Source organism: Haliotis rufescens, unplaced genomic scaffold, assembly GCF_023055435.1.
Source record: "Haliotis rufescens isolate VD_foot unplaced genomic scaffold, xgHalRufe1.0.p SCAF_19, whole genome shotgun sequence".
Lineage (NCBI taxonomy): Eukaryota > Metazoa > Mollusca > Gastropoda > Lepetellida > Haliotidae > Haliotis > Haliotis rufescens.
The window spans coordinates 13,295,335-13,311,654 of NW_025963879.1; the positions used below are offsets into that span (position 1 = coordinate 13,295,335).

General features: G+C 40.3%; 2 protein-coding genes across 2 annotated transcripts; both read right to left on the reverse strand.

The window, feature by feature from the left end:
* Nucleotides 1-3,800: 3,800 nt before the first annotated feature.
* On the reverse strand, nt 3,801-8,498 carry LOC124138896 (protein wech-like). The gene is made up of 3 exons (XM_046505788.2): nt 8,454-8,498; nt 5,719-6,010; nt 3,801-5,566 (listed from the first exon to the last, which is right to left on the reverse strand). The coding sequence occupies exons 2-3, from the start codon at nt 6,008-6,010 to the stop codon at nt 3,918-3,920; spliced, it is 1,941 nt and encodes a 646-aa protein (XP_046361744.2). The 5' UTR covers nt 8,454-8,498; the 3' UTR covers nt 3,801-3,917.
* Nucleotides 8,499-10,916: 2,418 nt separating this feature from the next.
* LOC124138895 (tripartite motif-containing protein 2-like) lies at nt 10,917-15,634 on the reverse strand. The gene is made up of 3 exons (XM_046505786.2): nt 15,613-15,634; nt 13,687-13,979; nt 10,917-12,793 (listed from the first exon to the last, which is right to left on the reverse strand). The coding sequence occupies exons 2-3, from the start codon at nt 13,976-13,978 to the stop codon at nt 11,145-11,147; spliced, it is 1,941 nt and encodes a 646-aa protein (XP_046361742.2). The 5' UTR covers nt 13,979; nt 15,613-15,634; the 3' UTR covers nt 10,917-11,144.
* Nucleotides 15,635-16,320: the final 686 nt, after the last annotated feature.

A 16,320-nucleotide genomic window follows, 5' to 3' on the forward strand; every position in this document is an offset into this window, starting at 1 on the left:
CCAAAAAACAAAAAACAAACAAACAAACAAACCCAACAACAAACAAAACAACAACAAAACAAAGCAAAAACGACACAAACTTGACGCGATATTTACCTCCAGGTAAAAGTAAAAGATCCGCTGTAAAAGAGTAAAAGATCCGCTGGAACTTGTATACACGTGGAACAAAATATTGTTTACTGCAAGTTTTATGTGTACCCTCCCTACCCAATCGCACGAACACACACGCAAGCGCCCTTTTACTATTCATTTCCTGAACGGTACTTGAGGACATCAGTCAGATATTGTAATGCTGACCAGCATTAGGGAATTCGGGTTTGTTACAAACATGTATGTATGGACTAATCCAATATCTATTCAGCTTATTTGGAAAAGTGACTCAATTTTCATATCCTTTGTTTTTCAAGTTTTGATCATGTTTCTTTTTTGACATTTCCTCAATGTGTAACATTACAATGAAATGACGACCTTTTACTGTTACATCAAAACTCGTTACTGTTAGCCTTAATTTAGTTAAATATAGAAAAGAATACACCGAAAAGTATGTAATGTGTAGTATGTAAAAGTATGTGAAGGGTTTGGGGCGATTGCAGGGTTGTCTATTTCGGAGATACATCGCTAGCCAGTATCATAACACAAACTACCATCGTTGTCAATATCGCCCAACGTTGACATCAGCAACGTATCATCACTGTCCAGTCTCACCATCATAACATTACCTGATTGTTACCCCCACCGCTCACAATGAGAAAAGTATAATAATACAATTATATGATGCTGTATCATATTTGTTATTATATTGTTCCAGTAAAATTCACAAGTCAATATTACCTGTTGTTCGCATGTGCCAATGGATTTCTTATGATTATGAAAGGGTTTTGTTGCTTACATATTGAAAAATGGGAACATATTCCTGTTTCACTTAAATTCCAAATTTAGAAACCCGACAAAAAAAGGTAAACCACGGCTAATGTATCGCTCCATGTTTTAATATAATTTTAGTTCTGAATGAACGATTTGCAAAGGCTAATTGCCGTGTAGCCATAGTGTAGTAAATGTCGAGAATCACCATTTTATTGAACATTTTACTCTCAACCAACTGAGCTGTGCAGATGGCTTGCCTTCTTATGACCTACACCTCATATGACCTACTATAAATATGATGGCAAACTGCATCACCCCTATCACGTTAATTGGCATTGTCTGCCCCAGGCTGTTAACGAAGACAGCTCCTTTCGTCGTTTTCTGATTGCATAAACAAGAGTTGTTCATCTTGTTGACAAATGGACCTAAGCTAGATGTTCACAGGAGACTATGGACTCTTCTCACATGCTTCTTTGTTTGTTAGACCGCCTCCGTGGTCTTGTGGTAGAGCGTCCGCCCGGAGAGCGGAAGGTCCGGGTTTCGATCCCCGGCCGCGTCATACCAAAAGACGTTAAAAAATGGTACTTGTTGTTACCATGTCTGGCGCTCGTCATTAAGGGGCTAAAACAAGGACTGGTCGGCTCGGAGTAAGTATACTGTGTCTGAGTGGGGTATTCATGTTAAACTGCGACATGGTATCTCAGTGTGCTAGAACTATAAATCGGCATCAGTCCGGACTAGTACAAGCAGCCACACACACACACGTGCATGCACGTCGCTATATAAGTACAATAATCTTGGACGGCCAGGGAGTACTTCATGCAAGCATCAGTTCCAGGAACCAGAGATCCTGTCATCTTAGAAAGAACATGGGCCCAGACATATGATGGAAGAGGTTTTCTGTGTGTAGAGGACGGGGAAGATGACCGACTGCTTGTGTTTGCTACCACCGAGAGGTTGTCTATTCCACTATTCACAGCCCCTGTGGCGTCAAGTGACAGACATGGGTCTAGAGCATGCGGGAATGCATGAACGCCAAATTTCCCTGCCACATCTGGAACCAGCACACAGGTCCCCGTTCTAACAATCATCCTGAAGGTTTTCACTGTTCGTAAAGAAAATGAAGAAGATTCATGTAGAAAAAGCCGTCAGACGTTCAAGAAGATATGGAATATTAATTACCAATAATTAATAACTGTTGTTTATATTTGATGACTTAATCCGTTTTCCGGTGGGTGACCATGGCTATCTAAGCCTTGGTTCAGAGACAAAGAAAGGGAGCTCTCACCCTAAGCCAAGCTAGGGTTAGAGTAGGTGTTCCGGGGGCACAAACAATACACCCACTATTTGCTGACATGGCACATAGTGCTTCTTTTATATACCGGCTTGCATAAAGCAAACTCAATGTTGTAACTTCCTTCCGAGACCCGTACGCAGTCCCCTTGCATATAGGGATATGCAAATACTCACAACCAACGTCACAAACGCCTCGCTGTGTTGTTAGTTCGGAGGAATACACGTTTTTCATTCATCAAATAATTAACACGCTTTCTCATTTAATGCTCACTTAGATAAACATTATCTACTCATGAACAAAGTGATTAAAGTCATCAAACCCATAGTCAATGCGTGTAAAGGACACGTGCAACGGAGCTAACTCAGCACTTATTGCATTGCTGTTTCAATGGTTCCCCTCCTCTCGCACAATCGGGATCGAACCCACAAGTAGAGACTTTAAGGAACATTTTGACATGAAACATCAAACGTAACTCGTTTACTTAATCCTGCAGCTCCATACGTTTTTGAGGTATAGTCTAAGGTAAAAAACAGTACCTGTGTTACCATGATGTTTTTGTCAGTAAATTTCAATCACAACTCACCAATATCTTCTTAATTTGTTGTCAAATGTTTGTTCTATCCGATGACATTGGTATCGCCCAGCTCCTGTGGTCAGTCATCCCATGCCATGATTTTTGCCATTTGTCATGTTTCAGAAATAAGAGTGTGCTTAACTTTTTTCATTGTGTATATATCGGCTTGCATACAGCAAACTTGATTTTGTAACTTCCTTCCGAGATCCGTACGCAGTCCCCTTGCATATAGGAATATGCAAATACTCACAACCAACATCACAAACGCCTCGCTGTGTGTTGTTAGTTCGGAGGAATACACGTTTTCCATTCATCAAATAATTAAAACGCATTCTCATTTAATGCTCACTTAGATAAACATTATCTACTCATGAACAAAGTGATTAAAGTCATCAAACCCAAAGTCAATGCGTGTAAAGGACACGTGCAACGGAGCTAACTCAGCACTTATTGCATTGCTGTTTCAATGGTTCTCCTCCTCTCGCACAATCGGGATCGAACCCACAAATTGAGACGTCAACGTGACTTGTTTTATTTGGATTGTTATTAGGAAGGTATTGATGTTGTTTTCAATTGCAATAGTTAATCAAGCATAAGTCTCTGTCACTTCCTTCTACCGCACCTATATCAGTGCATCTGTCATTGATGGAGACATTCTACGACGACAGTTACATTTTTGTAGACATGCCGCTGTCTGCACGTTTGAGTCGACACATGGCGATTAAGAAATGACACAGACGACTGATAATTAGACATACAATGTACCAAGAGTTGCAGACATATTTGTTTTATTGAGCAGTGAATAAGTGAATGTTGTTAGAGGTCACAGTCAGACATATATAAGCTGTATCATCAAATAACCAGTGATTGATATTATGAGCAACTTCAGGGTGCAATGACACGCAATCAAGCAAGTCAAGAGCCTGACCGCCAGATGCATATAAGTCGCCTATTACGATAAACATGTGTTGCCGGAAACAAACTATGTCCCTGAATTTCAGCGTGTAATAATTACAAAAGTGATTGCAATCATACAAGGCAACATATGGGCGATTTAATTATTCTTTTGAATTAGTAATATGCATTTTTGTCCACGAAATATCTATACATAGACGGACATACGAATTTACTTCGTCCATCCACACAATTCGACGTTGATAGGGATTGCGGCCATGTCTATTGTCAAAACATGAAAATCTTTACAACAGCTTGATCATACATACAAACATACATCCGGCCACAGCCATCTACTTCAACTCCTGACGGTTTTACAATACCGCCCTGATCTCTCAATATGTTTCTAACAAACTGTCCTGACTCAGTCAGATGGATGACTTTGTGCTGAGTGAAGTCTGTAACCAGGATGTCACCTGTGCTGGTACTTGTGATACCACGTGGCCACGTCAGTGCTGTGTCTCCTGTAGGTCTGAAGGTGAACACCACATCTCCCTCAGGGGTCAGACACACCACACACTTGGATCCCTGGTCAGACACCAGGATGTTTCCTGTTCTCGTGGTACAGAGGAAGTAGGGACTTTGTAAGATGTTGTTACCATTTTGGAGTGGGCTGATTGACTTAAGCACGTTTCCTGTCATATCCAGGATATCGACACAGGGAGGAGACAGATAACTTGCTGCTAGTGTTGACGGAGTCAGATATGTTAAACCCCAGTACTGTTTGCTGGTTGTTATGGTTGACAGCAGCACCAGGCCGGGGTTGACTTCCACTGTTACAATCTGTTTCATATCTGTAACTATAACAGCCACCTGATTGTGTGTGAGTTTTGTCAGACTCCACGGAGCATTGCCCAGACTGAGCATACTGTGACTAGGCAGATTGTTCCTGGTGTAGAAGGATTTCACACTTTTGTTGTTCCTGTCTGTTACGACAACTGTATCTGTACCATCCACTACAATCACTGCCACGTCGGCGACCGATGGTGCACATCTGTCTCCTGCTATTCTGATGTTAATGGTGTCTTGTAACACAGGATCAACCTTCAGGTCCAAAACACCTTCATACAGCGTGCATATTTCCCCCAGTTGTAGATCCCCTAGTGCTTTACTTAGCTTCTCAATGTCATGCCTGAATAAGACCTTGACTACTCTTCCTCTTTCAGCCAGGCCCACGTCTCCGACAGCCCCTACATCCCCCGCTTCACACCCCTGATACATCTCATATACATCCATGTCACACTCAGATTGGAGAGCCTGGTCCATCAGCTCAGTCTGTTGTTGGTACATCTGAACTGTCAACTCTCTTGACTTGATGTGTGCTTTCAATTGTCCAATGTGTAGGTCTGACATTTCTTTCAGATCATCCAGAAGTTTTCTTTCCTTAAGCTTGATCTGCTCTATGGCTTTCTGTGTTATAGACATAATGTCTTCTTCTATTTGTGCATATCGAGATGCTTCTTTATTAACCGTCGATTTCAGGTCATCAGTTTGGGTTTTTATGTCTTCCTGTTTCTTTGATAATGCCTCTTTCATCTTCATGAGATTTGTTTTCATGGGCAATATCTCTGATTCGATCGTGACAACTGAATCACATTTCCTGTGATATATGATGCAACATTTTTGACATACCACCTTCCTGCAATCCTTACATACAAATTCTATGCATTCCTGTTTGTGTTCGTCACACATCACTTTACGCCTTCTTTGGATCTTGACCTCCCCACACAGGTCAGTGACGTCATGGTGACGAGTAGATGGGATGCGACTGTGTACTCTGACACATTTCTCACAGAGTGCGTCATCACAGACCGTGCACCAAACATCAGCTGGAGTTGTCTCCCCGTCCTCTTTACAGAAGGCACAGTAGGTTGTATCTGAAATGTAGTAATCAATCCTGGTATTTTTGCGATGCATCATGTTTTTCATGTGTGGAAGAGGATTTTTGAGATTTTATTCTGATGATTTATGTATATGTAGTTATATTTGATGAACTGAACACCAACGCCTTCAAGAAAAAGATTTTCACCTTTAGATGCTGGACCAAACGAGTCTAAGAGTCCCTGCATGACAAAGCTTGGCTTGACGTCATCCGCCCACTCCTCCACTGGTCTCTCAGGGTCAGTCACTTTCGTCATCTTGCTGCAGAATGGACACAGGAGAGACTTGGCACTGATGGCTTCTGGTCTGGTTTTGGTGTAGTTGGTGACACATTTCCGACAGAAGGTGTGATAACACACAAGTGTGCAGGGATTGTCAAAGACACCTGTACAGATTGTACATGTCAGGAAGTGCTCTGTCAGCTTCTGGGAGGTCGCCATCTGGAAGGAGATGACAATACAATATACTGAGTAATGTAGTCGTAATAAGAAATAAATGACAGGTAGGAGTTGTTTATCGTACAATGAAACACTGCAGGGAGAATAAACCACGAGGGGTGCACCCTATATGCTCTATTCTGACCGCAGTGTTTTATTTTAGGATACACAATGACCAAGAGTCGTTTATTCCTTATATGAGAAGCCTCTTTAAGGATGATGATCAAATGCACAGGCTTTAATTTTTTTTGCCCGTATTTTAATAATGATGACTCCCTCTATTGAATCCGACCTCAGCAATGTCGGACATGTCCAGTTTAGGCCCAAGTTGGTATTTCGCGCATATTCTCACAATCCTCACGTCGATTATCTGTACCTTTTCTCCCAGTACCGATTGTCATATCTCTCCCGCTTTTGGATACGAACGTTCGGCCATTGCATATATCTGCCTAGCCCAGGAAATATCACTGGATATTCCCATCTTAAAATTAACGTCGTCCAATATGTACGACGTGCCAGCGCATCTTCGAATCTCCACAAATGACGTCACGGTAGAACAATGTTTTATCGTGCAATAAACCACGCTTCGTTCTTCATTGTTCTTTATTATGTGGCTGTCTTATATTGAGGTATCGCATAGAACAATGAAGAAATATTTTTAAAGCTTGTAATTATATCATCATCCTTAAAGAGGCTGTACATAATGTTGAAACTCATATAAGAAGTAAACGACTCGTTATTATCGTTTCATTGAACAACGACCACGAGTCGTTTGTTTCTTTATCAGAAGAACGCAGAAGTATACGTTATTTATGGTGAACTAGCAAGACGCTGCCAAACACTTATTATCTGTTGAAGTCGCCAACAGTTACGTTCAGGTACCAAACATTTATTACCAAGGTAACTGTTGGAAGGTGATTTTATTCAGAATAATCGTTTGTTTCAGAAAATGTATGGGTTGAACATTGCATCAGGAATTCTGATAGAATAGTCTTTCTCGGCGAGGTCTAAGTGTCGCCCTTCTAATAGTGATACATGTCGTCGGGTTAACCCCTCACCACGAAGACGTCATTTACGATACAGCCTTAAATAGAATAACAAGAACAATATTGGTATCTTTCAGACATCCCCTGTTGATATGGACTAATCTTATCAGCCATGCCACCGTGGTCTACTTGTAATAGTTTTCTGAAGAGCTGATGGGTCTACTGGGTTAGTGAATAGAAAGTGCACGCACATACATGGTTTTATATGGATGTTTGTAACACGTCACATTTGGCGTACTTGTATTTAAAATGCCGGACATGTTATTAGCTGTTCAGTTATTTACTGTCGAAATAGTGTATTATTCAGTATTTTAGGAAGATAATAGCATAGAGGCCAAACATATTGTTTTAAACAGGCCTGTGTTGGGAAAATGTTTGAGACATTTCTTTTGTCGACCCAATCGTATCGATGTCACTATATTTTTTTCTTATCAGAACAGAAAAGAAGATAGGACTTGTAAATCATAGTATAGAGTATGGAGGTTGAACACAATGTCAATACATATTTTCCTTTATAAAATTAGCAATGTACATAACATGTAATTTCGAGTTGCACTCCAGAAAGAGACACAATTTGGCTTCATTTGGAGTCTCCCAGTAAAATTTAAAATTAACTTTTCTATTGCATTATCAATGTATATTTCTTGCTAATATATGTCAATCATAATCATATGTCAAACAATTTGTATTATTTTTCCATATTTCTTGACTGCCATATTTTGGTTCAATAAATATTTTTTTCTTCAAAACAATTTGTTCGTTGATCTGTTTCCCGCCTAATGTTTATTCATCGGGAATCGCGTGTTTCACTTCTCTCATGCTCATATGGAGGCAGCAATATATGTGACGAACAAAGACTTGCTTTGTGGCCGTATTGATGCCTTGCATCAAAGTGTCTTTGTATCATGCTTGTACACTAATTGCATGGTGTACCTGAATCATGTGTGAGCATGTGTGTACCACGTGACTTACACACAGACTACGTCATCTCATTATCATAACGAAAGTAGACGTAACCAAAGTGTTCTACACTTGCGGGTTCAGGTTTTCTCGACGCAAGTCATATACATTTATCATATTAATCTTTAACAACTTAAAGATACGACATAGACCGTCTGACATTTCATTTGATGCCTCTGACACACAAATTCACCTATTACATGACAAGAATATGAATGTATCTTGTTTTGGTATTATGCTTATGTAAAATGGAATATATGTAACTATTCCCAGCGAGCGCAAACATACATACATTTAGAGTAGTTAGTCAGATCTATGTGTGTATGATCAGGCAGTCTATAGTCTTTGTATAGTATCCCTGGTATGTTATGGTGTAACATAAAAGCTGTACATGCGTGTGGTTATTACTGTCACAGCTAGAGCGTCTGCATACAACCTACCTCCACCTCGGGGTCACCTGACTTCCGCGCCGGGGTTGAAGAAAGAGTTGCCTCCCTTCTAGCGCGATAGGAGGAAACGGATAACGTGAAATAGGGAACTGCGTTGTTATGCGCGAGAACAATTATTCACAGAAACCCTTCATATTTTATTAACATTTCAGGAATGCGTGGGACTTATAATATTTATATGCCATTGAAGTTTGCTTTAAAAGTGTTTGATATTGTTGTTCTGACTATTAACAGAGTGTCAGAAACATGATTATATTCAGTTATTACTTGTTTTGTATGTCCTTTTCATATACAAGTTTATGTACTTACTGATGTGTGCATAAGGATCATATTACTTCGTCGGGCAGGTAATAGAAGACCTCGTTCTCCTGCAAATGATAATGCCCTGAAAAATAGCGTTACCCTTATAATAGATAATAAAATGGATGGAATTTGTTATCAAATAAAAAGAAACAACAACATCGGTTTTGAAACATTTACTGCAATCAATACGAATGTCACTGACCCACTTTTACAAATATGGAAACGTCATAGACCAAACCTGATGACGTCACTATTGGTGAGGTGAGGTAAAATTGGGTTTAACGTCGCGTCCAAGATTATTGCACTCATATAGCGACGTGCATGCACGTGTATGTGTGGCTGCTTGTACTAGTCCGGACTGATGCCGATTTATAGTGCTAGCACACTGAGATACCATGCCGCAGTTTAACATGAATACCCAACTCAGACACAGTATACTGACTCCGAGCCGACCAGTCCTTGTTTTAGGCCCTTGATGCCGAGCGCCAGACAGGGTAACAACAAGTACAATCTTTTAACGTATTTTTGTATGACGCAGACGAGGATCGAACCCCGGACCTTCCGCTCTCCGGGCGGACGCTCTACCACAAGACCACGGAGGCGGTCCACGTCACTATTGAACGTGACGTCAAGCAATATGAGAGCATTATCGAGTTACAGTGACCCGCTCATTTCTGATAACATGCGGTTGGTTTAATGATAATTCTATCAATTTTAGCTGTAATACCTATCAGTAAACATGTGCCATTGGACTCTACTTTTAGAAGAACATTTTAATGATTATGGTTTTGTCGCTTTTATTTTTTTTAAAATTGGAACATGAACACATGTTAAGTCCAAATCTGGAAAGCTGTCTGAGACATAAGAATCACGTGCATGTATCACCACTAGTTGTTCGATATTATTAGTTCTGTCTTATCGACTGATTCAGGAAAACATGTTTCTGAATGAACGTTCAATTCCAAAGGTTAGTTAGGATGTAGCCGTGACATGTATATGTCTAGAATCACTTAATTATAAGGTGGGAATCCTCATCACCACGTATCATAAATTACCTTAGCCTAGCAAGGGTTCAGACGACGTGCTCCGGGACGCAACAGTCACTACCACTATGTGCCGACCTGCGTACACAGTGCATCTTGTATATCTACTCGTATAAAGCAAACTTGTATATACCGCAAGCTGTCGACTCCATGTCACTCCCTACCTAGATCCGCACACGCCACCTTGCATATTGGAATATACACATATTCATAACCAACGTCACACACGTCTCTGATCTAAATGCGCCGTGTGCGTTGCTAGTTTGGAGTAATATAGTTCTTTATTCATCCAATAATTAAATCGTTTCCTCATTTAATGTTCCACTTTGAGAATAATTACCATCAACAAAGTGACCGATGCCGTTTATATCAACAGACCGAATAGTCATTGGTAATAGAAGAGTTTCTTACTCTAAATTCGGCACGAATGACTGCACTGCTGTTTCAATGGTTTCCTCCCGTGAACTCAATAGGGATAGAATCCTCAAATTGAGAGAATATTACTATTTTTCTTGGACTATTATCACGAAGGCATTACGGTTGTTTTCAACTGTAAACATTGATTAAGCATAATTCGTTCAGTAGGTTATTTATGTACCTTTTCGCGTATAGCAGTCATCTGACAAGGGGCATAAACATCCTTTATGGTGGAGAGTGAAACCCGTACCGCTTTGTGTGAAATCTGAATTAATAAATATGACGATTTATGAATCGTTGGTAGGGAGTAGTGTTCATTTTTTTTTTAAAATAGGCGTTCCCACCAGTTATTGTCCTGCAGGCGGGGTTCCGGGATAAAACACGTGTCACTGTCTGCACGTATTTGTCGGATTCAACTTCGCTAGCCTCTACACTAGACAATTACATAATTACAAAGGCGAATGATGATCAGACATATAATGCACCAAGAATTGCAGACATATTTGTTTTAGTGAACAGTCAATATGTAAATGTTGTTTCCTCTGTCAGAAATAGCCAAGCTGTATGACCGGACCAGAGTAACTCCGCGGTCCGGGCCAGTGTAACTTGTGACTGATATTATGAACAGCGTCCCACGTGGTCAGGGTGAGGTGACACGCCAAGTCACAGAGCCTGACCACCAGATGCATTTCAGCTGCCTATGAGGACAAACATATGTTGCCGGAAATAAATTGTATCCCGGAATTTCAGTAGAGAACAATTACAGAAGCAATGGCAATCAAACAACACCTACGTGTGGAAGGTTTTATGTTTTTTTAATGATGGAGCAATGTTTTATAATTCTCATTACACTCATGTTTAGTTTGCATTTAGTCCATCCGCACGATTCAAGGTTGATAAGCATTTGCCATGTTCACTGTCAACTCATGTACGTCATCACAACACCTTGATAATACAGACCAACATACATCCGCCGACGACCATCTACATCAACCCCTATTGGTTCTTCAATACCGTCCTCAGAAGTCAGTATGTTTCTAACAAACTGTCCTGACTCAGTCAAATGGATGACTCTGTGTAGAGAGACGTCTGTAACCAGGATGTCACCTGTGCTGGTACTCGTGACACCACGTGGATTCTCCGGTGCTTTGACTCCAGTAGGTCTGAAGGTGAACACCACATCTCCTCCGGGGGTCACACACACCACACACTTGGATCCCTGGTCAGTCACCAAAATGTTTCCTGTTCTCGTGGTACAAAGGTAGGTGGGATACTTTAACATGTTGTTACCATTGTGGAGTGGACTGAATGACCTCAACACGGTTCCTGTCACATCTAGGATATCTACACAGGGAGGAGACTGAGAACTTGCTGCTAGTGTTGACGGAGTCAGATATGTTAAACCCCAGTACTGTTTGCTGGTTGTGATGGTTGACAGCAGCTCCAGGTCAGGGTTGGCTTCCACTGTTACAATCTGTTTCATACCTGGCACGGTGACAGCCAGCTGATTTTGTATCAGCTTGGACAAACTGTGGGGGCTTCTGCTCAGACTGAGCCTACTGTGACAAAGCTGATTGTTCCTGGTGTAGAAGGACTTCACACTGTTGTTGTTGATGTCTGTGACTACTACTGTATCTGTACCATCCACTTCAATCACTGTCACGTCACCGACCCATGCTGCATATCTGTCTCCTGCTATTCTTACGTTAATGGTGTCTTGTAACACAGGATCACCCTTCAGGTCCACTACACCTTCATACAGGACGTCTAACTCGCCCAGCTGTAGCTCGCCCAGTGTTTTACTCAGCTTCTCCATGTCATGTCTGAATGTGACTCTGGCTATTCTATCTCTTTCTGCCAGACCCAACTCTCCGACAGCCTCCACATCACCTGCCTCATATCCCCGATGCATCTCATACACATCCATGTCACACTCAGATTGTAGAGCCTGGTCTATTAACTCAGCCTCTTGTTGGCACATCTCCTGTGACAACTCTCTTGACTTAATGTGTGCTTTCAATTGTCCAATGTGTCTGTCTGACATTTCTTTCAGATCATCCAGAAGTTTTCTTTCCTTAAGCTTGATCTGCTCTATGGCTTTCTGTGTTATAGACATGATGTCTTCCTCCATTTGTGCATATCGAGATGCTTCTTTATTTAATATCGATTTCAATTCATCCGTTTTGGCTTTCGTGTCTTCTTGCTTCTTTGATAAAGTCTCTTTCTTCTTCGTCAGTTCTGTTTTCATTGGCAATATCTCTGATTCGATTGTGACAACTAAATCACATTTTCTGTGATGTAAGGTGCAACATTTGTGACACACCGCCTTCCTGCAATCCTTACATACAAATTCTATGCATTCCTGTTTGTGTTCGTCACACATCACTTTACGCATTCTTTGGACCTTGACCTCCCCACACAGGTCAGTGACGTCATGGTGACGAGTAGATGGGATGCGACTGTGTACCCTGACACATTTCTCACAGAGTGCGTCATCACAGACCGAGCACCAAACAGCAGCTGGAGTTGTCTCCCCGTCCTCTTTACAGTACGCACAGTAGGTTGTATCTGAAATGCATTGACAGATAAAGGAACTATTTCTTACTATCTGAACTTAAATCAAACATGAAGAGACCTCAATGGAATGAAGAAAACGTTATACGAATAAACCAACGTAATTGGATATTTATCTTTATACCGTTGTATTAAAAGCAACATAAAGTAAACAAAGAAGTTATCTATAGATTGTGCCTACTTTGTCATCCGTCAACTTTGAAAAATGTCTATCAAACAATACAATAAATATTCCAAACCTATTCCACAAGGAACGTTTCTTTCAAATATTCTCTGGATAACGAGGGGACACATGCACAGTTGTTCTCGTTAGCTTTTCATAATACACAGCTAGTTTCAGATTCCTCTTTTGCTTTCGTCCGACTTGATAAAAGCCATACACTCCAATTCACTCACTCAGTGATGTTGCATATGACATCGTTTATACACTGATTTCTAAAACAAACATATACAAAGCAAAGCATAGCCATATAGTTTGATTCGATCAGAAATGAAATGAATATTTACAGACCGCCGTCATAAAGCTGGAGTGCGGCGTAAAACAAAAACAACAAAAACAAAATGAATATACATGAATGTAGACTGCCTAATAGATCACTTCCTACCGACCCTTTAACGAATGCATAGGGTGTTAAAATAAAGCCCTTCTAAAAATCTGTCCTTTTGTATTTTTGCGTTGCATCACGCTTTTTGATGTGAAGAGAAGGATCCTTCTGATTTTTTTCTAAGGACCATTTCTACCGGGAAAGCATAAAGGAATAGAATGTTCAGCCACACAATACATTGTTGAATATTGACAGATATAAGTATAAATATACAATATATATAAGTATATTTAATAAGTAAATACGACTGCTCACCAACGTTCAAGAATAAGATGATTTTACCTTTAGATGCTGGACCAAACGAATCCAAGAGACCCTGCATGACAAAGCTAGGCTTGACGTCATGCGCCCACTCCTCCACTGGTCTCTCAGGCTCAGGTACTTTCGTCAACTTGCTGCAGAATGGGCAGATGAGAGACTTGGCGCTAATGGCTTCTGGTCTTGTTTTGGTGTAGTTGACGACACATTTCCGACAGAAGGTGTGATAACACACAAGTGTACAGGGATTGACAAACACCTCTGTACAGATTGTACATGTCAGGAAGTGTTCTCTCAGCTTCTGGGAGGTCGCCATCCTGAAACAGTAACACACTGCAAAATGCATAAATATTTAAGTACCAACGAACTTGGGCTGGGACGAGTCTAAAGTCAATACCCGGGTATTCGCTGTAGATATTTAGAGATAAGTACAAACTGTCCGATTTGGAAAAGTATGACCGTAGCCCTGATAAAATGTATTAAGGTACGCGTGTAAAACGATCTGGTCATGCATGCACTGAAGATTACTGCATGGCGTTTTATCTTTATTCCAACATATAAAAGTCAGAAGGAATAAGGTAATTAGTGACTTATAGTGTAACCATAAAGTTTTAGATAATTTATGTCATTACACAATATATCACGTGACCACGGGTCCGGGTAGTCCTGTGGGTACCCGGGTCCTTATCAGGACCCAACCGACCCGAGTACCTGAGTTACCCGTCCCAGCCTAACAACGAACTCTTAAAAACGCCGGGAAAGTAGATAACAAACGATGAACGAATTTTCTTAACAGTTTAATAGGAGTGTAAAGATAATATAGATATAATAATTAACATGTATACGCCACCTGATACAAATTATGAGTGACGTTGGAGACGCCGACGGTGACCTCCAGGTACCAAAACACTTATTTAAAAAAACAACTGCTGACAGGGGTATTATGTATTACAACTATCGTTTGTTTAAGAATTTTGATAGAAGATTCTGTCCTGGCGATATTAAAGGAGTCGTCGATTATCGAACACAACAGGTGGTGCTAAATTTTGTCACGCGAAACTCCCCACCAGTGAGTTCAGATTTTACGATAATGTCTGAAATTCTACAACTAGAAGACAGTCTATATTTATTAAACATCCAGTGTTGATACAAAGGTTAAACGTGCTCAGTTTATTACCTTATCAGGTTTGAACACAGATTGTTGCTGAATCATGTGTATACCACGTGGTTTACACACGGACTACGCCTCCTTATTATCAAGCTGAAGTAGATGTTACACGAGTATGGGCATAGATTTTGTCAAAGCAGGTCATATAAATCATTAACAACTTGAAAGATGCCAGTTGATGTGTCGTCTTGTGACGACATAGACTTAATTACCTTTTATTTAATCCATCTGATCCCAACGTCCAGATGTTAAACCAGAGGTATTGATGTAATGAACTAAGGTAGGGTGAGGTGAAATGGTTTTAACGTCGCGTCCAAGATTATTATTACACTTATATAGCGACGAGCATGCACGTGTATGTGTGGCTGCTTCTACTAGTTCGGACTGATGCCGATTTATAGTGCTAGCACACTGAGATACCATGCCGCAGTTTAACATGAATACCCCAACCAGACACAGTATACTGACTCCGAGCCGACCAGTCCTTGTTTTAGCTCCTTAATGCCGAGCGCCAGACAGGGTAACAACAAGTACCATCTTTTAACGTCTTTTGGTATGACGCAGCCGGGGATCGAACCCCGGACCTTCTGCTCTCCGGGCGGACGCTCTACCACTAGACCACGGAAATGAAATGAAATTAAGTCGTATATGTGTAAATGTGAGAACAAGAGCATTCTGCTTCTTTAGTCAAACCTATGTGTGTATAACATGTTTGTTATGGTATTATGTATGAGCTCTGTGTGTGGCTGTAACTCTTTAAGGTAAAGTATCTGTTAACATACCTCGGTGTCACCTGACGTCCCTGTCGAGATGAAAGAAAGAGTCGCCTCCCTTCCCACCGGATGCTAATTGAAACTGATAACGTGAACTATATTACTGGTTTGATATCTACGATACCTTTTTTTTATTGAACCACATATAACTTATAGCTTACTTAAAGACGTCAGACCTATGCCGTTATTTACAGTCATATGATTAGTAAAGTGCGCAACAAAGCTGGAAATCACTTGTACTATTTTGTAATACTTGGTAGCTTAATCAGATTTATTTTTCAAATCCGAATTTCTCGTTATTTCAATTATTTTCTTGAAATGTTGATTATTTTCTCGTTATTTCGAATAGTTTGTCGTTGTTTCGGGGTTTTCTCGTTATTTTAAATCTATTTAAAAAATCAAAATTTCGATTTTTCTCTCGTTATTTCAATACTTTTCTCGAAATTTCGATTTTTCTCTCGTTGCTTCGAGTTTTTTTTTATTTCACCTTATTTCAAGTTGTTGTTTTTTTAAAACCCGACATTATGAGTCTTTCACTCGTTATTTCAAGTATGTTTAAAAAGTTGTAATTTCGAATTTTTAAGATCACCAGTTCAAATCACGATGAAATTATTGAAATGACGTTAAAATAATGGAGATTTCGAGTTTGAAGAAAATCGTAATTTGAGAAAATAATTAAATAACGAGAAAATATTCGAAGCAACGAGAAAAATTCGT